We start from the raw sequence: 25,325 nt of genomic DNA, 5'->3' as shown, positions 1-25,325 counted from the left end.
AACATATTAAAATACCACAATAGTGTTTTACTATCGAAAACAAAAAAAATAACAGTATTTGCCTTTTTTTTAATTCCATATACATTTTCAATTATCTCTGACCAACACCAAAAAAAAGTGTTATAACAAAGAAATGAAAATAATTACAAGTTTGATTACAGGAATAAAATCATTGAAAGAAATATAAATTGATATACAATAAATGAGTTTGTCAGAACAGTGACAGATAATACACACTAACCATTATGCTGCAGAACTATATTCACAATGTGTTATGTGTTGTAGTCATATGACTGTGAGGTCTGTGAGTTTCACTGCACAGAATTTCTCCTTTAATATTACACTTACAGGTTTAACTGAGGGTTAGATGTTAATAAGGAGGTGTGCGGACTTGAGATTGCTCACCTTTAATTTCATGAGCATTTCCTTTACATGTAACACCTCGTCCCTGAAACTGAAATGCAGAATCCCTACACTTTCACTTCTGTTCCTTTTGTAGGAAGTTGAATTAGTGTCAGATCATTCTCAATCGTTCAGTAACTAGTGACAAATCCTCTGCTCCTCTCTGTTCAGTGTCTATCGTTCCTTTCCTGTCAGTGGCTTTATAAAGCTCCTCTTGGGCTACACAAAGTGTTCTTTCTTGTATTATTTCTGCACTCCTTTTAACATTTATCACCAAGCACCCAAAGCAAATCAACATATATGAAACCTCCCTAAGTGTGTCTCTGTGGTGTCCATTATAATAGTTTGACCTCCTCTCATGCATCTACAAGTCAAAGTCACTAACCATCTGTTTCTGTAGTTTGGCTATTTTCTTGGGTATCTTCACCCATCCCTTCACTGCTTACAGACTCCAGAGTGTGGATGAGGTTTTCCAGCCCCCACAGGTAGCCATCCTCCCGGTTGCCTTCCTGCCAGGGAATGTCATGGTTTAATGTCTGGCCCTCTGGTAACGCCGTGGTCTTGCCAAAGTCAATGATCCAGACCTGTGCCTTTCTCGTGTGGTCATGGATAAAGAGGAGCGAGCTGCCAATGACCTATGGAAAAACAGAAAGGGTTACATATTAGCTTTTGCTTTTCCTCTTTCTGCTTCTATTCATTCATCCCTGCATACATACAGATGGGTGACAAAACACAACAAAAAATATGTTTTGATTAGAAAAAAAAAAGTCCATACATTGAGTCAAACTAAAACAGTGTGGCTAAAAGTGAAGGATAATCAGTTGAAATAGTTAGCAGAAGTTATTTTTGACTGTGTTAGACAGCACTATCCACCACATCATTAAAATCCAAGTACATCTTTTGGAGAAATGGTGTTTCAGATGAAGCTCCTGCTGCAGCACTTTATTTAAGCGCTTTGTTTTTTCTTCCTGTAATGTGTCACTTGTGTTTGGATCAGTCATCACCTCGTGTTGCTTGAAGAACTCTGACTTCTTCAGGGCCTGCTGGATCTCCGTCAGTCTGCTCAGGTAAGACTTCTGTTTCAAGAAAAAAAACGGGCGATTTGTGAAATACTAACGTTACCTGAATCCCATGATTTAATTTCAAATCTATTCTAATCTGAATCCATTAATTAGAAGCTATAGTTGTAACATATAAGGGTGTGGAGACTGTGTATATTTGTGAACCGCCCACCCTAATAGAAAACTCAAACAGTATTATTTGCAGTGAATGTTTGCTATGTGCAGGTCAAACACTTGGGAGGCTGTTTTCATTCATCACCAGACCTTTTCCCAATGTGAAGACCGAGTATACAAATTATTTATATTTGTCCAAACACTGAACACAGATGTGAGAGCTTACTCAAGCGGTGTGTTTGTAGTCTGTGTCGTCTTTCAGGTAATGCATGCCTTGTGTACACACTAAAGTATGTTTTGTGCGCTTCCATACATGCATAAATATACAGCCTTCATTAGCCTCTCACAGACTCACTCACTGGTACTAATTTATTTATAAGCCCATCCTTGGTCTGCTCCCCTCCTATTGTTGTGGGTATATCTTCCAAAAACCTAGTAAGTATGGTTTGCCCTCAAATGAAAATGAAATCCTCTTACTGTCCGTCCCTAGGGTTCACACTGAAATTATTTATTTTGTGAAGGGTTTGGAGGCTAATTTAGTTGGAGCTTGTAATTGCTATCCCTAGCTAGATCCTGATACTGTGCCTCTTGTTGTGTTTTTAATGTTTGCATGTATGTTTTCCAGGGCTCCTTTGGAAAACAGATTTTGTAATCTCAATGGGACCTGGTTAAATAAAGGTTTAATAATAATAATAATAATAATAATAATAATAATAAAACCGCATATATGTGTAACTGATTGAAACGTACTATGATGTCAACGTTCCCTCCGACAAAGTCCTTGAACACCTGGATGACATCCTGCTTCGATCTGGTTTTCTTGAAGTTAGTCCGACACGTACCGTCACATTTCTAAAAGAGAGGAAAAGTTACACAATAAAATGACATGCCATAAATTAGTTTAGTTCAATTATTTTTGGCCGCTTCAGGACAAGCTGTAAACCAAACCTCAGCGGATGAAGATGATATGGCGAACGTGTTAGCCTTTTTACACATCCAGCAGACAAGATTAGCAACATAAGTATTTATTTCAAGTTTGTTTCTAGCCACCTGATCAATGTAAGTCCAATATTTACTATATATCTATTTAGCTCGGTTTAGTCCCTACCAAGTCTTCGTATTGCACATAGTCATTTGTCCCATGGTTAATGTAAAGATATCAGGTAGAGCAGCTTTAATTCATCCCTGTAATTGTTTGCTAAATGCCTCTGCTCCTGTGCTTTTTTTCACATAATTAAACGCATGCTGGTCATGTTTTCCATTCTACTTTTTAGTGTCTTGTTTAACTGTATAAATGAATTAATGAACATATAATGATATGTTAATAGTGTCCATATCACTTTGTCTACCTTTATCCCTTCTATCCTGAAGCCCAGGGTGTTGGTGGAGCTCATTGTCTCCCTCCACTGCATGTAGCGAGGCTTGGTGACGCCTTGTTGGGAATGCTCCTGGGGAGTCGGCCCTCCGCTGTCCACCTCCACCATTTTTTTGTACAGGTCTTCCCGCGGCTTGGGTCGTTCCCGCGCCCGAACAAGCTCCTCCTCCAAGTACGTCCTGAAACCGCAGGAGGAAAAACACCTTCAGGTGCAGGCAAAAGTGTTCTCTGCATGTAAGTAAATAGTAAAGTTTGTTTACTTTCAGGGTTTGTCTTGCATTCACACCCTTCGTTCTTAAGATGCATAGCTTACTTACAAAGGACTTATTGTTTAGTTTGCTGCACTAAAAGCCCAAGAGAGTTCCTTTCTAATGGAGTTGACTCATGCAGAAAAGGTGACCAGCATCATACCGTATAAGTATTAAATTCTGCTGATGAACAGTACTTCAGCACATTCACATTTGTCGTATTTATACCAGAAAGTTATGTGCAAACAGATGTGGATTTCAGTTTCAGTTTGTGAGCTACACTTCCTCTGTGCTGAAGAGGGAAGCTGAGAGGAGACTCCAGCGTGCAGCATTCAACTGTGTGAAAGTCTGAGTGTGTTAGTGCAAGTTAGCGGTTTTGCAACTTTGTGGTTTTGAGTGTTTTTGACGAAGGGGAGTCTCCAGGGACACCCTGAGTGTGTGTGTGTGTGTGTGTGTGTGTGTGTGTGTGTGTGTGTGTGTGTGTGTGTGTGGCCACAGAAATTCAGACACACACACTTAATAGACAAAAAAAAAAAAAAAAGGATTGTTCAAGTATGTGTTGTCATGCATGTGTCTGTAACTTTAGTGCACAAATGTATGTTGAAGCAGAAATAAAGTTTTCAGAGACCTGCACTCCTGTGCTTGCACGGGCATGTGCATGTATACATTCATGTGTGCATTCATGCATGTTTGTGTATATGTGTTTGTGCTTGTGCTCATAATACAGTGAGACACTCCGCCCGCTGTGGCAGGAAGCCAAGCATATAGCCTGCAGTTACAACAGGTGTTCCCTTGTAGAGCAAAAATGCTTTTGGCGGCATGTACTGTTACCAGTCTGAATGTGTCTCAATCCATTTCAACAGAACATGAGCATTAAATATTAGCATACACATAAATTACGAAGATAAACAAGGAAATTGTCTGACATTATCATTTCAAATTAGTGTAGCAGAAATAAACTACAAAGACTGTGTGACACAGTTATATGTATGAAAAAATGGGGTTATAATGATAAAGAAATGGCAAAATATCTATTATTAGTAATTAAATGAATACCTTACTTCCTTACCTCACTCCCATCTTGCAGTCCATGACATTGGGAAGGTCAAAGTTCACCAGCAGGTCAGTCATACGAAGGAAAGACTCTCCATCTTTTTCCACAGTGCCGTGGTATCCGGGCACAAACGGGAGCAGCGCGTCATCCCTCAGCTTCTCGAAACACTGCATCTCGTTTTCCGAAAACTTCTTCAGGATGTTGCCCTCATCTGCAGCTTTGAAGTTACCTGAGATGAGATGAAGACCGATGCTTTGGATTTCAGGCATTCACAAACAGGACGGGTGAAAAAAAACGGTCTAGACATTAAACGATACATGCCCTGATTTTGTTACCCTGTCCAGAAATGTGCCTGTATGTAGCACGGCCAAGTTAATACTTTTGAATTCAATGTTTGTGGGGAGATAGCGTTTAAATGAAACTAACAGATCTAATATCAATCATCCATGACAGTAGTGTTTTTAATCCCTGTCAGTGTGGTGACGGTGCCTGACCTCTTCCTCTCCCTTTTTCTTAATCCATAAAGCTGCCAAAAAAGTTCAACAGCAACTCAACAATGATCTGAACAGGTCATACCTTTATGCCCGGCTAGCTGAACCCAGTTCAGTTTTCTCCTCGGCGTAACACTGAAGGGCCAGTTGACGATTGTCTTCAACTTCCACCATGGCTTGCTCTGAAGAAGACGTGCAAGAAGACACACAGAAGTGAGTATAATAGAACAGAACAGAAATGTTGTTAGGTTTTTGGGTCTATCTGTGTGTTCTTTGTTCACACACATGATCTGACAACAGGACAAAGTGCTGACCTTGGTCCACCCTAAACTGTCTGAATAGAAATCTGATCAAATAAGCAATTCTACCAAGTCAATCTGATGCCAGATTTACATTGCATGAAACCTCCAATCTAGGTCAGTTAAATGCCATTTCTGTGGAAACTCATATCTGCACTCAACATCTCTATTCAGCATCTCCAGCTTGGTGGTGTGATGGCTTCAATTCAAAGAGAAAATATATACTCTCTAACATCAGTTTACAGCTAAAGACATTTTCTGGTTATTTGGCTTTTATATTCAAGTAAGATTTAGAATGTCACACTGAGTAAAGCATGGATGATTTGTCATCTTTGGTCATATTGCCATATCTTATTGCTAAATCTGAAGGTTTAACACCAAATAATCAAGGGTGACACTGCCCTTGCTGCTGGCCTCTCAACTCCCATTCGCTTGTTAGCAATGTCTGACATTTTTTGGTGTCATATGAGTGTTTGTACTGAAGACCCATAAAAAAAGACGACTGATGGATGATTATCTTTTTTTTGGCAGAGATGTTCAGTATTTCATGGTTGTTTGTTAGAGGACACTTCTCATACTACCCTCGCCTTTTTCTCTTTCTCTGTCTCTCACTACACACACACACACACACACACACACACACACACACACACACAACAAACAAACACAGAAAAACACAGTGACAGCTTGCGTATTTCACAGAGACACAGTAGTGCTTCACACTTGTGGAGAACTGCCTGTTTTAGTCCCTCCCCAGAAAACTGACCATATCTCAAATAAGACAGACTTTAACACTGACAGGATCATATTTCTATATGATACTTTCAAATAAACAAACTTCCAGGCATTGGAAAAGAAATATAGTACATGTTCATAGATTTTATCTTTAGGCTTTGGAAAGGTCATTTTTTTATTTGTGATCTGATTGAAACAGGATATGAAACGAGGACTCTCGTGTTAGTAACACACAAAGCTCTGCAGCAGCCAGCCAAGTCTCTCTTAAATGTCAGATGATATGCTTCACTTAGTGTGGTGCTGCTTGTTTACTGATAATATTGCATTGTGAAGGTGTTAGACTTCCACCAACGAGCATTTGTTTTATTGCTGCAAGTCTCAAACTGTATTGGCTTGTCAGTTAACGCATGCAGATAATAACGAGTTACTTACTCGTGAATATTTTTAGCATGTTAGCGGTTGATTACATTGTGATTGAAATAAAGTGGAGTCAAATCAAATCATGTTTATTTGTCACACAATCAGACACAGTGCAACATGTAGTGAAAATCTTTTGTGCCTATGTATATTATCAAAAAGACTAAATAGAATAGAATTCTATAGAAGTCAGGAGTCTAATGTCTTATCCACAGTTTGAGAGGGAATGGAAATTTAGATCTGAACTCTGAGTTTGGATGTAAACATAACGACCCTGCAGCTCTCTCATAATATTTATATTGTACACATATTCTGACTTTGAAACTTCATGTTATTCACACAACTCTGTCCCAGCCAGTTTGTACTGATAACACTGGGAATAATACTGAGAATACTACCAGAGGTGGAAGAAGTATTCAGATACTTTACTTGGTCAAATATTGCATAAATTTACCTCTTTGAGCCTTGAACTGCTAAACAACTTATAGCTGAAAGTTGAGAATGGGCCCCAACTACACACTATTTATTTTATGAAGCATCACAAGCCAAAAAAGGTTGGGAAACACTGATTTAACCCATAAAATATATGAGCTTATTATGTTTTCATAATGTAAAATCTTAATTGTAATACTAACTGGTAACCACAGCTGTCAGGGAATAAAAAGTACAATATTTTCCTTAAATGCAGTGAAGCAGAAATAAAAAATGGCAGAAAATAGTAAATGTGTAAATGTGCATAGTTACTTTTTTCCACCACTAATTAATACAAAGATATTAACAGAGTTTGATTCACTCTCACATATTAAAAGGAACCTATTTCTATTCTATTCTATCAGCCTAATGTTTGCTTTCCGTAGTGTGTAAGACAAACTGACACAACACCATGCCGATGCGAACAGTCAGAGTAGTCATTAGCAACACTGCAAACACAAACTACTGAAAGCAAAGTTCTACAGTTTCCAACAATGCATTTTACTGAGGAGAACAACAATGAGCGATGTGACTCACTCATGCCTTCCATGTTATGCTGCATTGTCATCTTCAGGTGCTAATGTGTTTTAAACCGCTGCATGATGATCACATTTTTCCTGTTTCAATGATGAGCCTGTTTGTCCACCTGTCTGTCTGCTCTCTCGTCTGCTGCTTTTCCATTAAAAAGCACTTTGCTGTGCACTATTAGGAATTTATCTATACGGTACATGCATTAAATTGTGAACTATCAAAATCTAATTACTGTCTGATACACAAGTGTTTTTTTTTTACTTCCTGAAGTGGTTCTCTGTTAAATGTCAAAGGCCAAGGCTTAAACTTGCTAGTGACCACAGAAAAACATGATTTCACAATGTAAGCCTGTGCTGTGCTGTGCTGTGTGTGACTGTGTGTGCGGGGGCTGATGTGTGGGCTGAAGGGGCAGAAGCTATTTTCAGAGGTGACACAGCCAACATATTTCCATTTTGAAGTATTGATGTCTTAAAGAGCAAAAAGAGCTAGAATGGACTTTTATTGGGGAAAGCCTTCATATTGAGCCTCCCTTGCCTGGACGTTACTTTACTCCCTCTTACAAACATGCACACGAACAGACAGGCTTAACCGGCAATGTGTATTCAGTCTGTTTAAAATAATGTGACAGCTACAGACCTTGTATGGAGAAGGCAAAGTGATGTGGTGGCAACACACAGATACACACACACCCAATGAAAGTATGAACCTTAGATTAATGTGGTGACAGGGTAGACAAAAGCCAGATTATGTTATTAATGCAGAAACCAAGAGGTGACTCACTACGCTCACACTTCCCGACAAATCCCATGAAGAGTTGACGATCAAGTAAAACCTGCAAATGCAAGAGACTTGTCGGCCACAAGTAAAAGCTTTATCAGCCAAGAACGTCAAACAAATGTCCACCCTCAGCATCTATTTAACTAAAGGCCAATCCTTCAAAACTAGTCTGTGTGCTGAAGGAAGGACGCACAGTGATAAAGGTCAGGGCTTACAGTTACAAAACATGATCTGAAATTAACACATGAATTTGTATTTTATTAATGCGCATAACATGTGCATAAGTTATCCACTTAATAGCCTTGCAAAACATTGCTTAGTGATATAAAAGATTCCACTTAGAATACTAAGAAAATAAGCAAGCCATGGTGGAAGTTGAAGCCAATCATCACCAATTTGTGGCCTTTAAGATCATTTGCAGTAAACACAATGAGCTTCTTCATGTTGGTTTGGGTTCATACAGTTCCTTGGATCATTAAAGTGATGTGAAAGGCTTTGATGAGCCATTAAACATACGGAGGGCTAATGTGATTCAATAGGGACAATCAAATTTTCTCAAAGATTATCCTGCGCTCTCTGACAGGGATCTCGAGGTTGTTTAATCATACGTGATCTTTAACAACAACAAGACCGGTTTGACCGGTGCATCTGACAACTGACATTTCCCAGATCAAAACAAATAAGTGCAGAACAGATACAAAAACTATTTCTGAAATGCAAAAGTGACTTTCCCTCAACAACAAATTGATTGATTGGTGGTCCTCTGTGAGGAAGTAGTTTGCTGACTGCTGTTTATGTGCTGCTGTGCTTCACTGTTTCTTGTTTTCAAAACATCAGCTCTTCATACTGTAACTGGGTAATTATAGTGATGCAGATTTGAAAAGATACACAGGGGTTCAAAGATGGCAAATTGAAATGTTTTGTCAGTAAACATCCGCTCCTGCATCATCAGGCAAATAAATCTCATTACACTTATACATTTATTACATTATTACACAACCTGTTTACATTACACTTTATTCATATTCATTATTGTGCAGCTGTCTACCACATATTTTATTTTAAATACATTATATTGTATTCCTATATTTCAACTTCTGCACTAATGTATGTATTGTATGCCTCTATTTTAGGTTTGTTGTCTTATTTCTATTTACTTTTGGTAGTCTGACCTTTCTTTTACAATATGTGTACATAGAACAATAAAACAACAAATAAAACAATAAATCAATGTCTTAGATTCTCATTTTAATTGTGTGATTTTCTTTTCTATACATATTTGTAAGAGCATTGTTGGAAGGAGATTGAGAATTGTTGCGCACATGACAATAAAGAACTTGAAATTGTCCCAGGATGCTCCATCTAGGAAGATATTTGCTGTAGCTGATTTAGTCATGCATTATGGTAATGTATACAGGGAGGCAACATTTTGTTCGGAATTATTTTATACACTGAAACGGGACATAACATAAACTACAGTGACACGATTTGCTGGTAAACCTGCCAGTGACCCACTTTAATGGCCCTCTTCAAGTCATGACTAGATCTGTATCTCTTTGCCGTTTACTCACCTCTCCACTGTCCACCAGATGCTCTAAAGTGATGATGCCTTTGCTTTTGCTTTCGTTGTCGCTGAGTAAATCATCCTCGGACTCCACGGCAGAGGACCCTGTGGAGGAGATCGAGGAGTTGGACAGTTTCCTGCGCAGGGTACCGTCCACAGCATCATCCCAGTCCTCCTGCTGCATCTCCCGCGAGGAGCCGCCTCCCTCCGGGGTGATGGTGACCTGCGGTAGCTGGCGCGCATCCATCACAGTCGGTGCTCCGGTTGCGGACGACGGGGCGAATTGAGCGGCATTCTGAATGAGATCATTACAAATGTGGGATGCCTTCCCGGCTGTTCTTCGCTCCAATCTCGGCCCCTCGTTTAATCCAGTCCCAGAGAGCACGGACTCCTTGGAGCTCTTTCTCCTGCACTCTTTGGGCATTGGAGACCTAAATCCGTCGTGAGAGCGCACGAGGAGAGGCGCAAAGCCGAATCACTTTAACCTTCAAATCTGGTCATTTCACTTTGAGAAAGTCTGTGTATTCAGTCGATCCTCTGCGGTACTTCCTCGTTGTTTGTTGATCGAGTTTTCACACGTTAAAAAGCCTCTGCCAGCCTCCCTCCTCTGTGCGTACTGTTGGAAAGGGGAACCCCTCTCTGGCTGTGGCTTGGCTCGCGCTTCTACACGCACGCGCCGGCGCACGCACTTACACAACTGTAGGCTACAAGGCTTATTATCTTCCGCATTGCCTTTCTAGCTTCCTGACTGACAAAATAAACCAGCTGACATGTTCAGTTTTGTAGGTACAGCCTTAATTTACTCTCTGCGCTGATATACGACACCAACCTGCCCCTAAACTTTACGGGAACTATACCTTTAAATCAAAATGCCAATCGGCCACACATAATATGCAAAAAGAGATAACAATGTTTTAGTTGCTGTATCGAAATATTTCTTCTGAAAGACACGCACACCTGCATAAACCTCCCTTTAAAGCTTCAACGTTCAAAACTTCAAATTGTGGTTTATTACACAAAACGTGTCATTGGGGGGGGTTACTGGTTTAGCGGTTTTACCGCTGACAGCTCTTGATCTCTTGACAAGAAACAGCATGAAATAATTCGCCTATAAGAATTTACTTTAAAGTGAGGAAGAGGACGGACGACTTGACTGGAGTGTTTTTTGCAAAGGCAAGGAAGGAGTAAAGGCATAGAGAGAAGACAAGAAAACATAAAGGTCACAAAATAGGCTAATGATTAATATAGGTATATAAATGATCTTAGTATCTAATCTTATACAAATCTACTATGAAATCAGTCAAGTAAAGACCTAACTATTCGACAATGTTTTAAATCCTTGGTGGTCCAAGCATGTCCTGTACTATACAATAAAAAAAGTTTGCTCTCATATGCCTGAACTCTCATTTTGTTTCTGTAACTTCCAAATTTACTCAATGTGGAAATCACCAGGAGATTATAACCAGTTTCTATTCTTTCTTTTACTTTTCGGTTCCCAAATAAAAATAAATACAAACAGGAACAATCTGCACTCACACAAAAAGACTTAATAGCCCAAAATCAAAAACAGAATCACAAAAAATACCAGCAGCTCACAATTGATTGATTAACAGCCATACAGAATGTCATTTATATCATTTCTAATTTGAGAAAGTAGTGGCTTTCAGTAAAGGAAAAGTTCCACATTCTAAATATATATGGCATACATACAAATATTTTCTATCATCAAAATGATACATAGAGAAATTTGGTCTTTCTTTCCTTGACTGACCAAAATGTGATCTCCTCCTCAAGTCTCAGCTGAAAGTTGTCCCTCCTGTGTTTGTTCGTGTTCTGGCGTTCACCACCCTCCATCCTATCTTTTTCACATTTAACTCACTTGCATGCACACACACACGCAGGCCCACATAAATACACACAATGCATGAGCATTTTTATCTCTTCACTATCTTCATCCAAGCCCTGTGTTTGTTGTAGTTCCCCTTCCCTTTCCTTGTCTCTCTGGCCTCTTCCTTCGCTCTGTGGTATAGGCTAAGGTTGCCACTTCCTGACAAACTCTTTCTCCAGAGTCTCAGGTCAGATGACATACAGTGAAGAAAATAAGTATTTGAACACCCTGCTATTTTGCAAGTTCTCCCACTTGGAAATCATGGCGGGGTCTGAAATTGTCATCGTAGGTGCATGTCCACTGTGAGAGACATAATCTAAAAAAAAAATCCAGAAATCACAATATATGATTTTTTTAACTATTTATTTGTATGATACAGCTGCAAATAAGTATTTGAACACCTGTCTATCAGCTAGAATTCTGACCCTGAAAGACCTGTTAGTCTGCCTTAAAAATGTCCACCTCCACTCCATTTATTATCCTAAATTAGATGCACCTGTTTGAGGTCGTTAGCTGCATAAAGACACCTGTCCACCCCATACAATCAGTAAGAATCCATCTACTAACATGGTCAAGACCAAAGAGCTGTCCAAAGACACTAGAGACAAAATTGTACACCTCCACAAGGCTGGAAAGGGCTACGGGGAAATTGCCAAGCAGCTTGGTGAAAAAAGGTCCACTGTTGGAGCAATCATTAGAAAATGGAAGAAGCTAAACATGACTGTCAATCTCCCTCGGACTGGGGCTCCATGCAAGATCTCACCTCGTGGGGTCTCAATGATCCTAAGAAAGGTGAGAAATTAGCCCAGAACTACACGGGAGGAGCTGGTCAATGACCTGAAAAGAGCTGGGACCACCGTTTCCAAGGTTACTGTTGGTAATACACTAAGACGTCATGGTTTGAAATCATGTATGGCACGGAAGGTTCCCCTGCTTAAACCAGCACATGTCAAGGCCCGTCTTAAGTTTGCCAATGACCATTTGGATGATCCAGAGGAGTCATGGGAGAAAGTCATGTGGTCAGATGAGACCAAAATAGAACTTTTTGGTCATAATTCCACTAACCGTGTTTGGAGGAAGAAGAATGATGAGTACCATCCCAAGAACACCATCCCTACTGTGAAGCATGGGGGTGGTAGCATCATGCTTTGGGGGTGTTTTTCTGCACATGGGACAGGGCGACTGCACTGTATTAAGGAGAGGATGACCGGGGCCATGTATCGCGAGATTTTGGGGAACAACCTCCTTCCCTCAGTTAGAGCATTGAAGATGGGTCGAGGCTGGGTCTTCCAACATGACAATGACCCGAAGCACACAGCCAGGATAACCAAGGAGTGGCTCTGTAAGAAGCATATCAAGGTTCTGGCGTGGCCTAGCCAGTCTCCCGACCTAAAGCCAATAGAGAATCTTTGGAGGGAGCTCAAACTCCGTGTTTCTCAGCGACAGCCCAGAAACCTGACTGATCTAGAGAAGATCTGTGTGGAGGAGTGGGCCAAAATCCCTCCTGCAGTGTGTGCAAACCTGGTGAAAAACTACAGGAAACGTTTGACCTCTGTACTTGTAAACAAAGGCTACTGTAACAAATATTAACAATGATTTTCTCAGGTGTTCAAATACTTATTTGCAGCTGTATCATACAAATAAATAGTTTAAAAATCATACATTGTGATTTCTGGATTTTTTTGGGGGATTATGTCTCTCACAATGGACATGCACCTACGATGACAATTTCAGAACCCTCCATGATTTCTAAGTGGGAGAACTTGCAAAATAGCAGGGTGTTCAAATACTTATTTTCCTCACTGTATACAACAACATATACAAATAAACAGATTAAAGGATTGATGGATCAGTAAGGATAGCCCAATGCATCTGACCTAAATATAAGCAAATAAAGAGATTCCTATTCCCAATGACAGACAGATTAAAAGTAGAAGAATAAAAACACTGATAAGCTACACCAGCCTGATAAAAGCGGATATGCTTTGTAACACATGAGGTAAAATAAGAAATTATGTCTTCCGTTTGTGCCATAAAGCTAATTTTTCACAGCACTAAGGCGAGGCTGGATCACCAACAGGCAATGCAGCCCTGGGGCCTCAAAACTCAAGGGGCTCCCAATGCTCAGAGCTACTCTGTGAACATGTGTGTGCTAATTTAATTATAAATCATTTTGTAAAAACAAAAAAGAAAACTCAAGTTTTAAAGCCTTAATTTGTTAGGTTTTGTACTTGCATAATTCCAAAATCTATTTGAACAAATTGGCACACATCAAATCTGGGGCCAGGTAGTATTAAACGCATAGAAACAAAACTGCACACATTGCAGTGGGAAGAACGAAGGTCCAGGAGATCATTGAGGTTATTCGTGACATGCACTAAGAGACACAAAATACAGTATATCCTAATTTAATCAACTTTTGAAGAGAAACTGGTGTGGTTATTTATTTTAACTGCCAGTTGCCTGATCTACTAATATACATCCTAGCCCAGTAGGTGGCGACAATGCGTCAATAAACTGGTTTGCCAAGAACCAGCAAGCAGAAAGGAAAGAGTTCATGTCCATGTGGATGGATGACGTTTATGGTAATCCCAAAACAGACATATGGGCTACTCTATAAAATATATTAAAAAACTATTCAGATTACATCATGTACAGACAGCAGTCAGGTTTGTGTAGATCCCAGCTCACAGGGGAATCGAGGGGAGTTAAATGGCGGATTCTTTATAGCTAAATAAACTCTGAGACAGGACAGAATTGTGTATGTAGGCTAGCTTTCAATAAAAGTGTAGCTAAAAACTGTAATAAGGAGAAATAGCATCACTGTTTAGCAAAAGCTTTAAATTAAGGAAACAAAGGACGTCACCTATATCGTGGTAACCCAAAGAATATCGTATCAAGATTGAAATTATGGCACACAGGGTTAGGCTACATAAAATAATGCACTCAATGGGGAAACATCCTACAGGGTTATGTGAATGTGGCTAAGAATAAACCAAAGAAGGACCTGAAGAAGTGCGGGGTTGGAGTATTAAATTATTTAGCATTGAAGAAGGAAAATATAAAGCCTTGTTTTTGTTTTGTTTTAAGAAAGTGGATTAATGAAGAGTTTTATTAATTAAGTTCAAGTTTAGTTTTTTTGTTTTGTTTCATTTGGGAAATAGGGAACTCTGGTCCACCCTCTGGGTGGCGGTAATGCTCCACGCTGGTTGCCACCCGCCATTTAAACAAAACGAAGAAGAAGACGTTTGTAGTACAGCAAAATAGTAGCGAGTGAGACCTCTCAAACTTGTCTCTGCTGAGGGGCAGCTATCCCAAGGTCAGAGCGTGTCGTCTTTTGGTAAGCAAGACCATGTTGGCCGTCAGAAACGCTCTCCGCCTCGGCTCCAGGTTGTCCTTCCCCGCGGTGGCTAGGAGAGGATGCGCCGGAGCTTCCATCCCGGTGGACGATGTGGTGAACGGACTCACAGACGACCAGATACAGGTTATCTAACGAGCAGGACAAAGTTCCCTTATCTGCGCAGTCATCAGCTGGCAGTAAAAACAAACAGGCCTAAAGTCTAATTAAACAAAGATAAAGTATAGTATGGTTTAATACATTTTACGGACAAAAGAATACGTTATTTAGGACGCTGTGCATGTTGTTATGACATAACGAGACCTTGATATTAGCCGACCCAGCTAAGCTAACCACCTAGTAAACAGTTGTTTCGCTATTGACAGCCAAAGTTACCTAGTGTCAGTCTAGATTAATTAATTACTAAACAAGTGGCACTAATGGCTTCACAATGGGGCCGCTTTTTAAGCGTAACCAGCTGGATTTACCACAATTAACCCTGCTAGCTACAACGCTGCCAGCTAACTTCAGGTCATTATAATAGAACGTCAGTTAAGGGGAGAAAGGCTCATTCAACATTGACATCATTTCTACTCCAGATGTAGCTATCAACTAAACGCAAGGTGACAGCTGGTCAATTACTTTGGACCAACTGAGAGAGCCTGGACACTGGGAGGAGGACAGGGGTGGGGTTTATATAAAGGATTTGATTGGGTGAAAGTGTATGTCCTCTAATTCTGGGTACTATGAAATTAAATATGCCTGTAAAGTCAGTTAACAGATTTCTGCATTATTATAAAATATATTAGCACATTCACCTGTAACTCAAACAGCACACTTCTATATCTGTATCTATATCTCAGTCTGCCATGCAGTCAAATGAAGGCAGAACATGGTAACTAATGCCTGTTTGCTCATTTTTCAGTGCTTTTAATAAAATAATGACATATATGAGTGGGTTATTTTAAAGTATGTTGTTTGTGTCATGTCTTTTGCACAGCTCAGGCAGACAATTCGTAAATTCTGTGCAGAAAAGCTTGCACCTCAAGCTGACGAGATCGACAAGACAAATGAATTTCCAGGAATGCGGGTGAGTTGAAAAGTTCCATTGTGCACCGTACCCGTAGTTCCCTGATTGAGTTAAATAGTTCAGAAAGTGGTAGCAGTGTTGTGAATATGATCCACACCCCTGCTGTGCTGTGTCTCATATGGGAGTTGTGTATTTTCCGCATGTACATTTGCCATCAAACCTAGAGCAGGATTTCTGTTGTGGTTACATTTTGTGTCGTCTCTCCACCAGGATTATTGGAAAGACATGGGGGAGATGGGACTCCTTGGAATCACTGCTCCAGGTAAGACAGCTGGAGAAAAACAGTCATTCTATATTTAGAAGTAGTTGCATTACAGCTACTTATAGGAAGCTGGTCTTCTTGTTTATTTATTTTTTATTAACTCTCTACGTCTCTTTTCAGTGGAGTATGGGGGCACAGGATTGGGCTACCTCGATCATGTCATTGTGATGGAGGAAATGTCACGAGTGTCAGCAGCCATTGGTCTCAGTTATGGTGCCCACTCTAACCTCTGTGTCAACCAGATGGTACGCCACGGCAACAAGAAACAGAAGGAAAAGTACTTGCCAAAGGTCAGGACGAAAATACTTTAAAAAAATAACTGTTTAAAACACACACAAAACTACAAACTAAGATTGAATTAATAAAAAAAAATTCATCACGGTCTTTCCTATTGCCAGTTATTGACCGGAGAGCATGTAGGAGCCCTGGCCATGAGTGAGCCCAACGCCGGCTCTGATGTTGTAGCTATGAAACTCAAAGCTAAGAAGCAAGGTAGGACATCCCGTGCATTAATGTTACTTTAAGTCAAGGTACTCTTACTCAGCAGGGTAGCATGTGTGTGCTGTATGGCCAGACTTTAGTCAACATGGCAGCAAGGTGAAAACTTAAAACCTGTTAACCCTTCAGTCCTGCAAGACCACAGACCTATCCTCGGACAGACAGTGTATCCTGTGTATATGTTAACGCCATCTCATGTCACATCACCTCTCTGACAAGCTAAATAGCCTGATAAGAGTAAACTATTTAGGCTGTTTTTTGGAGCTTTATTTCCTCAGCTAATACACTATCATAAAGTGTAGTGTCTGCATGCTGTGATGAAGAGCAGCGTTCAGCCACTTCCCTACATTTTATCTCAATTAGAGACCAGAGTCATAAACAAGGCTCTGTGTCTGTCAGTCGGTCTGAATGAGATACTACCACATCAGCAGAGCAATAACGTAATGCACAGCAGACTATTGGAGCAGGTGGATTTTTTTTCTTAAAATATTATGATTTAATTCTCATTAAATTACGACTTTATTCTCATAATATTATGACTTTTCTTTCCTCAAAATATTACAACTATTCTACAAATCTCAGAGATCACAAATGGGATACGTCATATTCTGAATGTGCAGAATTATTTTAACGAGCAAAGATCTTGCTGAAACACAAAATAGCTACTAAAGTCCAGGGGTTTATAAATTATTTGAAATTAATTAATTCATTTAAATTTGATCCTGTGTTTTCCTTTACATGAATAAATACATTTCCACCATAAATTGATGCAGAAAAGCAGAAATATTTCACGAGAATGCAGGAAATAAAGTTGAATGCTCAAAACGTGATTTATTTTAATGATAGTGTATGATTTGTTTTGGTTTAACCAGAGGGACTGAGATGTTTCCAGGATGACAGAAATTGTTGAGATGCAGCCCAAAATCGTTCATGATAAAATAACAATTAACTAACCACAATCACAGTTGTGCACTCCCACCATCTCTCTTTTAACCTTTGAATATCATTTTAAGATGTGACCATGGATCCAGAGAAATGGTTTTAAAATTTGTTTTAGTTCCACTTCATTTCTATTTTGACTTTGTATTTTTCTGCAGGCGACTACTATGTTCTGAATGGCGGCAAGTTCTGGATCACAAATGGGCCAGATGCCGATGTCCTTATTGTTTATGCAAAGACAGATCCCGAGGCCCATCAAAGAGGCATCACAGCTTTCGTTGTTGAAAAGGTAAATCCAGTTAAATAGAGACCTGTTCTTCTCGGTCTCAGGATTTACTTGTGGCTCGGGATGTGGTGTTTTTACATGTTTTGGTCTGTTCTGAGTATTGCATTTGAATTAATATAATACCAAATTATGCAAAAGTAGCATGAATCATAGCAACTAAAATAAGTTTTTGCACATGTGTGTGTTTTGTAGGGAATGCCTGGATTCTCCACGGCGCAGAAGCTAGACAAACTGGGCATGAGGGGCTCCAGTACCTGCGAGCTTATCTTTGAAGACTGTAAAATACCAGGTGTGTGCATTAGAGGGTGACACGGGAATCAACTGTCGCTCCCATCCCATCCCAAGCCCACGAAAATACTCCCATCATTACCAACAGTTTCAACAGTGAAATTGACTCCCGTACCACGGGACTCCCACCGCAAAACCGTGACCAGCTGGAGTCCTGGAAAATTGTCACCCTCTAATGTGCATATACGTGGACTTGTGTAAAACAGGACACTCCATAGATCATTTGTTCTTGGCTCATTTCTTTGAGCCAAATCTGATCATCTGATTGAGATTTTCTTTTTTTGTAGAGGAGAACGTACTTGGTCCGTTGAACAAAGGTGTTTATGTGATGATGAGCGGCTTAGATCTGGAGAGGCTGGTGCTTTCATCAGGCCCTATTGGGTAAGTTCATATCAGAAATAAGCTTGAATTAAACAGTTTTGCATGGTGCTCAGTGCTGTAGTGCACTTACTCACTCATATTTATTACCCTGAATAATTGCTTATTAATCTGACCTTTGGTTTTGAATATAAGATGCGATAAGATAAGCCGAATAAGCCGATGGTTTATGAGAAATAAAGCATTGTTGCTTTGTTCCAAGTGCTTATCAAATACAGTGTTACATATTGGCAACAGAAAAGCAGTTTTAAAGATGTTCACACAAACCTGATGGACAGCATGATTGCTGGACAAACTCACACCGCTGGCATTCAAATAATGATCAACTTAGAAGACTAAATCCAGGGAAACTACATGACAGATATCAAAATGAATGTTCACTTTTTTGGGGGGTTTCCGCAGGGTCTTAAAAAGTCTAACATTTCAAAAATCAAAAAGTCTTAAATTTGCTGAAGTATTGTGTTTTAGGTCGTTTTAGGTTAGGATTTTAAACGGCTCTTAATTTTCCTACGTCCATGTAACGCTACCTCTAATGCTCATTGAATAATGAAAATGGTCTTAAAAAGACTTATATTTGACTTGGTGAAACCTGCAGAAACCCTGTTTTTTGTTTTTGGCACCCTGCAATTTCCATTATGTGAGCCGTTAAATATAAATGTCCTATTATATGAGACTTGTTTAAAATGTTCAGCAGTCTTAAACATTAGCATTACTTTTCAGCATCATGCAGGCTGTCTTGGACTACGCTGTTCCCTACCTGCACGTCAGAGAAGCTTTCGGACAAAAGATTGGACACTTTCAGGTTTGACCTTCAGTCTTCACTTTATACAAGTAGTGTTTGATGTATGTTTTGTAAAATGTAATACCTTTTGGTGTGAAGCTGGCAACTTAAAACTGTAAGTTGACTTGAGTGAAATTACCATAATGCTTTATGTTAATCTGTTTGCAGCTAATGCAAGGCAAGATGGCTGACATGTACACCAGGCTGAGCTCCTGTCGGCAGTATGTGTACAACGTCGCCCGGGCTTGTGACAAAGGACACTGCAGTGCGATGGTGAGAGCTTTTTTATTTTATTTTTTATCTACTCCTGTTGCACCCTTTTTAGACAAAAGATTATTTTTTTTATTTTTTTTTTTTCTCCATTTGGACCATATATCAACGCATGTGTGTGAATTTCAGATTTTGCCCAAGCATGCACTTGGAATCAAGGATGAACCGGTCAGAATTTGGTGGTCAAAGGTCAAGGTCACTGTGACCTCATAAAACACGCTTTGGCCATAACTCAAGAATTCTTATGCTAATTATTACAAAATACACCTTTTACCTCCCTTTGCATACCTTTTTATTAAATTCCTCCAAAGCCTTCACTACATATATTATATAAGTGTGGACAGTCATGATGTAAACTGCAAATTGACTGGTTGGCGGAGGCATAAAACCGCAAGCCAGTAATTCTAGGTATTTTTAATATTGCATTGATGCATTGAATTAAAATCTCTATTTTTTTAATTATCTAAATTGATCTCCTTGAACGGTGTTAAATACATCTTTGAAATGGCGTGTTTAATGGGTTTAATGCCAATCCACTGCATACCATTCGCAAAATTTTGAGCTAGCTCTTCCGAGCTGTCAAAACTGTTTGTAATTTCAGAAAATGATTTGAAGAGTTTCGGGAAAAGAAATCTTATCAGTGACCTATCAAATTTCATAGTGCCAGATGGTAGTTATGTATGTGTTTGACTTTTCATATGTGGTAAAGTATTGTTAAATTAATTCTATTTTGCATTAAAGTTAAAATGCCTCAAACTTAACATGATGGAACCCTATGAAGAATGAAAGATGTTTAATTCTCTTGTCACTCCCTAAGCCAGCGTCCTATTTTACTCTTTCTTAAATTGTAATCCACCCCCCACTGCTGTACACAGTGGCTGTGTTGACTTTTGTTGTCGTTGCAGGACTGTGCTGGAGTGATCCTGTATGCTGCGGAGAATGCCACTCAGGTTGCTTTGGATGGCATTCAGTGTTTGGGTAAGTGCCAAGAAACGGAGTGGCTCAAATGAAAACCTTAAAATAAAATATATACAGTACTGTCAATTGGGAATTAAGTTATTTCAGTCAGGAAGAGAATCTATTTTATTGAAAAGAAAGCATTGCTGATGTAACATAGAAATTAGATTCTGATCATTCTGATGGGTTTATTAACCTCCTAAGGATGGGGTCTAGTTGCTGGTGTGAAGGTGGTTTGATGTTGAAATCATTGAGGAGGTGCAGCTAAATGGCAAGCTGACCAGTGAATGGCTGCAGTGACGATAAGAGAGAGGAGGCTTACTCGACTGCATAGTGTGAACATGGAGGAAGTTACCTCTTTGATTTTAAACTTGTGTGTGTGTGATGAATTGAGGTATAGAGGAGAAAGAATGGAGCGGTCTTCCTGATTGAACTCCTTTTTCATAAGCTTCATTTTAATGAGAATGTTTAACAGTCATGAAGTGCTTTCCAGAATGTGCCTCTTTGTGTTCATGTGATATTGCCGGTTGCCATTTTCACCTCATGCCTCAAGCTTTGATGAAACTGAGTGCACATGTAATATTATCGCCTTGTTTTTCCCACTGAAGGCTTTAATTGTATAGTATTTTGTACACAGAATGGCGTCATTATGCAAACAAATGACCATGTCAAGTTAATCAAGTGTGAATGTTTTTTTTCCTCATATTTTATACTGCATCATATATCATACATCATATACTATGTACTACAACTATACTTCAGGTGCAAAATACATATTGGTGGACTTATCAGCATGAAATGCAAGTTTTATCAGTAGCAACTGACAAAGACAATTTAGTGCACATTTTATTTCTGCAGTATGTGCATTTAACTCTAAAGCAACCCGCTGCGTTACTGCACACCAACTTGAATCTATGTGCCACTTGTCAACAGGTGGGAATGGCTACATCAACGACTACCCCATGGGGCGATTCTTGCGTGATGCAAAGCTGTATGAAATCGGCGCAGGCACAAGTGAAATTCGCCGGCTCATTATTGGACGAGCCTTCAACGCCCTGTACAAATAATCCAAACTGAGAAATGGCAATCGCTAAAGACAAAGTACAAAGTGGTTTGCTGTGGATGAACACAATTACTCACACCCAGGGCCTTACAATTTCAATAATTGTTGATGCTGTTAGGATGTTGGATTACCACACGTTTCAGAATCATTGTCATACTGTATTTAAATTCATTTACAAAGCATAATATGGGCTAATTCATGATTTCAATGCCAAGTGATTACTGTTTCTGATCAATAAGGGGGGAAAAAAACAGCTAATGTCAGAGTATTCTGTTGTAGAGAATTAGCATTAGAAAACTGTCCACTGTCTGCACAGTCTGACTGGAGAAACCCTCCTAAAGATCTTCTCCAAATGACAAATTGTAGATGTACAGTATGAAAAAAATAACATAGTTTTGTTTTTCATGAATAAAATAAATGTTTTATCTATTTCTGGACTTGAGTTTGTGTCAATTTTACTGAAGGATTGCATTTAGAAAAACGTAAAGAAAACCTACATGTGTCTGTGATCACTGTGCAGCCGCTGAACAGAACTCCTTGTTACTAGAAAAACCAACGGGGAGACACTAGTTCAGACAATGAGCAAACTATCCCAGTGCTTTTGAATAATACATGTTTCAGGATGGATTTTCCCTTTTACAGGAAACAAAGACATTACTATCTCTAACACAGTGGTGACGGGAATGACATGTTAGTAAGAAATCAGATTAAAATATTTTGTAAGAATATATCCTAAAAATCATTGATGAATGACTGTACTGTAGAAAATGACATAAAAGAGAGTTTAAAACCAATAACCCAGCCTTTAACATATGGCATGATCACAGACACTTTATGGAATTGGTTGAGAAAGGGAGTTTAATATTTAGGGAAACTTTCAGCTGTGGAAAATTATACTACACTATAGAAACAGCAGTACAATCAGCAGAATGTGCTGCAGTAACAACAGTGAAAGTGGTAATTATGCTCAGTGTTTTTATCATTATTGACGCATTACATTTAGGAAGTACTTTTATGTTGTTTGCCAGGATGTAGATAACTACTCTTTAGGTAGTTTAATCTGTAAAAATCCATTTATTATAATAAAATCCAGTTTTTAACCTGATCACATTTTGTATGTAAAATCGTAATATGCTAAGAAAGTAACTATAGCTATCAGGAGATAATATTGAAATTAAATTAAATATTTCCTTGTGAAATCAGATTTAGTTTTTTTGCCAAGTAGGTTTTCACATGCAAGGAATTTGCTTTGGTGTAATGGTGCATAGACAAGGAACATTTTTATTTATTTTTTTAATTGAAAGATATGTACAATGTAACCGTTTAAAATGAAAGCTAGGCAGGATGCGCAGATCACATGGTTCAAAGAAGTATAAACTAGCAAAAAAGTAAAGTACAGGTACCTCAAAATTATTTTAGCAGTTTTTAGTTAAATGGCTGCGGATGAACCTAAAATATTGATTTTACAATCTGAAGAGAACAAGCAAGTACACAGTTAAAGCAAGAGACCACATATGAACTGACTAATGTCATTTAAAAAAAATCTATTTATATAGTTCTGATGAGGGGGCTGCAAAGCTATAAACAAAAATGCATGTGTGTAAAGTGAATTTCCTCCTTTTTACTTCCTCTCTTTGAAATGGACTTAAAGCGAAATACCATGTATCTGTTAACCCTTATGAAGACCTGTGATGTTCTCACAGACAATCAATCAAACTATCTCCACCAGTTGCCTGTCCTGAAAGTGGCAGGTGGCCCATTCTCCTTTCAAAAGCAAAATGACAAGATGAAGGATGATGGTTTACTTCAGAGATGATGGAGCATCTGTGGCACACAGCAGTCAGTTTTGTAGACAACTGGTTTCTTAAATCTCTTATCAGATTGTTCTATCCAGTAAATGGCTTTGCTGATATAATTGTACTGTTTTTTTTTTTTTAAACAGGCCTGGTTTGTTATCAGATTAGGTCTCTATCCTTATAATGAAGCATGCTGGGGGTGGCGGTAGCTCAGTCCGTAGGGACTTGGCTTGGGAAACGGAGGGTCGCCGGAGTGTAGACTCGTGCCTTGCTCAAAGGCCAACTGCTCGGGGCGCCTGTCTATGGGCAACCCCCGCATCTCTCCATTAGTGCATGTATAGGTCCTGGGAATGTGTGTGTATTTCAGGCCTGTGTGTAATGTGTGTAACTAACAAAGAGTGAAGAAATGTAAAGTATGTCTTCTTCTCAATAAAGAGTTTATAAGTTGTCAATTTTTAATGGGTTAATCAATCATTTTGCTTTGCAGATCAGTAATAAGTGATTCCAATGCAAACTTCTGGGCTTCCAGGTTATGAGCCCAGATGTTTGTGACGGAAGCTGCTGTGTAACTTCTGTCAGTGGAGTGTGCTTTGTCCTTTTAGCTGTATGGCTCTTTATGAAGCAGGAAGGACTCCTCCCTTCAGGGGAGACAAACTAATTGCCTTATTGTCAAGCAAAGGTTTTCCTCTTTACAATAAGCATGGAGTCTGGAGCTAATGTAAGTGAGTCATTGATTTGTTGGATCCTATTCACCTATAGAAAGGGTTTGTACATTTGAACTACAATGGATGTATACGTGGTTAATAAACAATTTGTTAAAGCTTTATAGCTCAGTTATAAACCAATATTAAGAATAACTTGGTTTGCTCAATTAAAAAAAAATCCCTTTGAGTTGTTGGACTGTTTGACCACTTCCCTGGATCAATATCCATTTATTAACAACTAATTTAACATTTTACTACTTGTCAATGCAGACTCGATGTTATAAAGTGAGAAACTAATATTAATGGAACGGATTTTCCACAACATGGCAACCCCAAAGTTGTTCCTATACTGTATTAATGGATCATAACTGATCTATAAAGCATTATTAAATTGTTTGTAAATTAATAATTTTTAATTTTAATTTAAATTAATTAATAAAACAATTAGTTTGAACTCATAAACCCCTTTTCCAGATTATTGGAATTATTAGAAAGAGACACCAGGGTAATTAATATCCGTTTAAAGTAGGCCTATGCATAAGCAGCAGCCATTAGCAGCAAGTAGCTAGGAGAAGGGTACTTGGAACTTGCAGTAGTTTGCTGACGTAATTAATGTAGGCCTATGCAAACATGTGGTATATTAGCACCTGGCTGACATTAGTGTGGGTTTCAATCATGTAATGTGCCAGTCAGATTATTTACAGTATGTTGCAGTGGTCTACAGTATGACATATATTTGCTATTTTCTATTTTACTTTATTTTAGTTTGGTTAAATAAACTGCAGGGCAATGTAGAGACATCAGGAGAAGATAATTTGATCTTAATAACCATCATTTGTGCGCGCGCGCACACACACACACACACACACACACACACACACACACACACACACACACTTCACTACTCTACAAAACTAGCCCATAATGTCAAAATCCCAGGTTCCACTAGCCTACATAAAATGAAATGATATGAAATGAAAACAGAAAGTCACATGAGAGACAATAAAGTGCTCCGCATCAGTGCTCCAGGAGGCACCATGCACTCACATGTCAGAGCAGGTTTTGGTCTTGAGCCACAGCTGAACACCACAGATCCTTCATTCAGAGCCCAGCTCCCCCACTCACCGCTGCTGCCAGGGTTAATACAAGTGTAAAAAGAACAGGGCTTAAAGACATTAACTAGGTGAAAGCCATCTGTCAGCCACGGCGGGGCTGCTGCCAGGGACGGTGACATGTGGACGGCGCGTCA

At 39.2% G+C, this 25,325-nt stretch overlaps 2 protein-coding genes across 2 annotated transcripts; one reads left to right on the top strand and one right to left on the bottom strand.

Moving 5' to 3' along the window:
- Window positions 1-49: 49 nt before the first annotated feature.
- On the bottom strand, window positions 50-10,227 carry itpka (inositol-trisphosphate 3-kinase A). Its single transcript, XM_028565155.1, has 7 exons — window positions 9,547-10,227; window positions 4,831-4,927; window positions 4,270-4,483; window positions 2,927-3,131; window positions 2,328-2,429; window positions 1,407-1,478; window positions 50-1,037 (listed from the first exon to the last, which is right to left on the bottom strand). Exons 1-7 carry the CDS (start codon window positions 9,961-9,963, stop codon window positions 783-785), a joined length of 1,362 nt encoding a protein of 453 aa, XP_028420956.1. The 5' UTR covers window positions 9,964-10,227; the 3' UTR covers window positions 50-782.
- A 4,351-nt stretch (window positions 10,228-14,578) lies between these two features.
- Window positions 14,579-22,013, top strand: ivd (isovaleryl-CoA dehydrogenase). Its single transcript, XM_028565742.1, has 12 exons — window positions 14,579-14,911; window positions 15,765-15,854; window positions 16,065-16,116; window positions 16,237-16,406; window positions 16,515-16,608; window positions 17,712-17,842; window positions 18,032-18,128; window positions 18,415-18,508; window positions 19,226-19,307; window positions 19,455-19,559; window positions 20,462-20,534; window positions 21,447-22,013. The coding sequence occupies exons 1-12, from the start codon at window positions 14,780-14,782 to the stop codon at window positions 21,578-21,580; spliced, it is 1,254 nt and encodes a 417-aa protein (XP_028421543.1). The 5' UTR covers window positions 14,579-14,779; the 3' UTR covers window positions 21,581-22,013.
- The last annotated feature ends 3,312 nt before the right edge of the window (window positions 22,014-25,325 follow it).

This window comes from Perca flavescens, chromosome 20 (genome assembly GCF_004354835.1).
Source record: "Perca flavescens isolate YP-PL-M2 chromosome 20, PFLA_1.0, whole genome shotgun sequence".
Classification (NCBI taxonomy): Eukaryota; Metazoa; Chordata; class Actinopteri; order Perciformes; family Percidae; genus Perca; species Perca flavescens.
The sequence above is the reverse complement of the archived record's forward strand: the minus strand, read 5'-3'. Positions and strand labels throughout refer to the sequence as shown.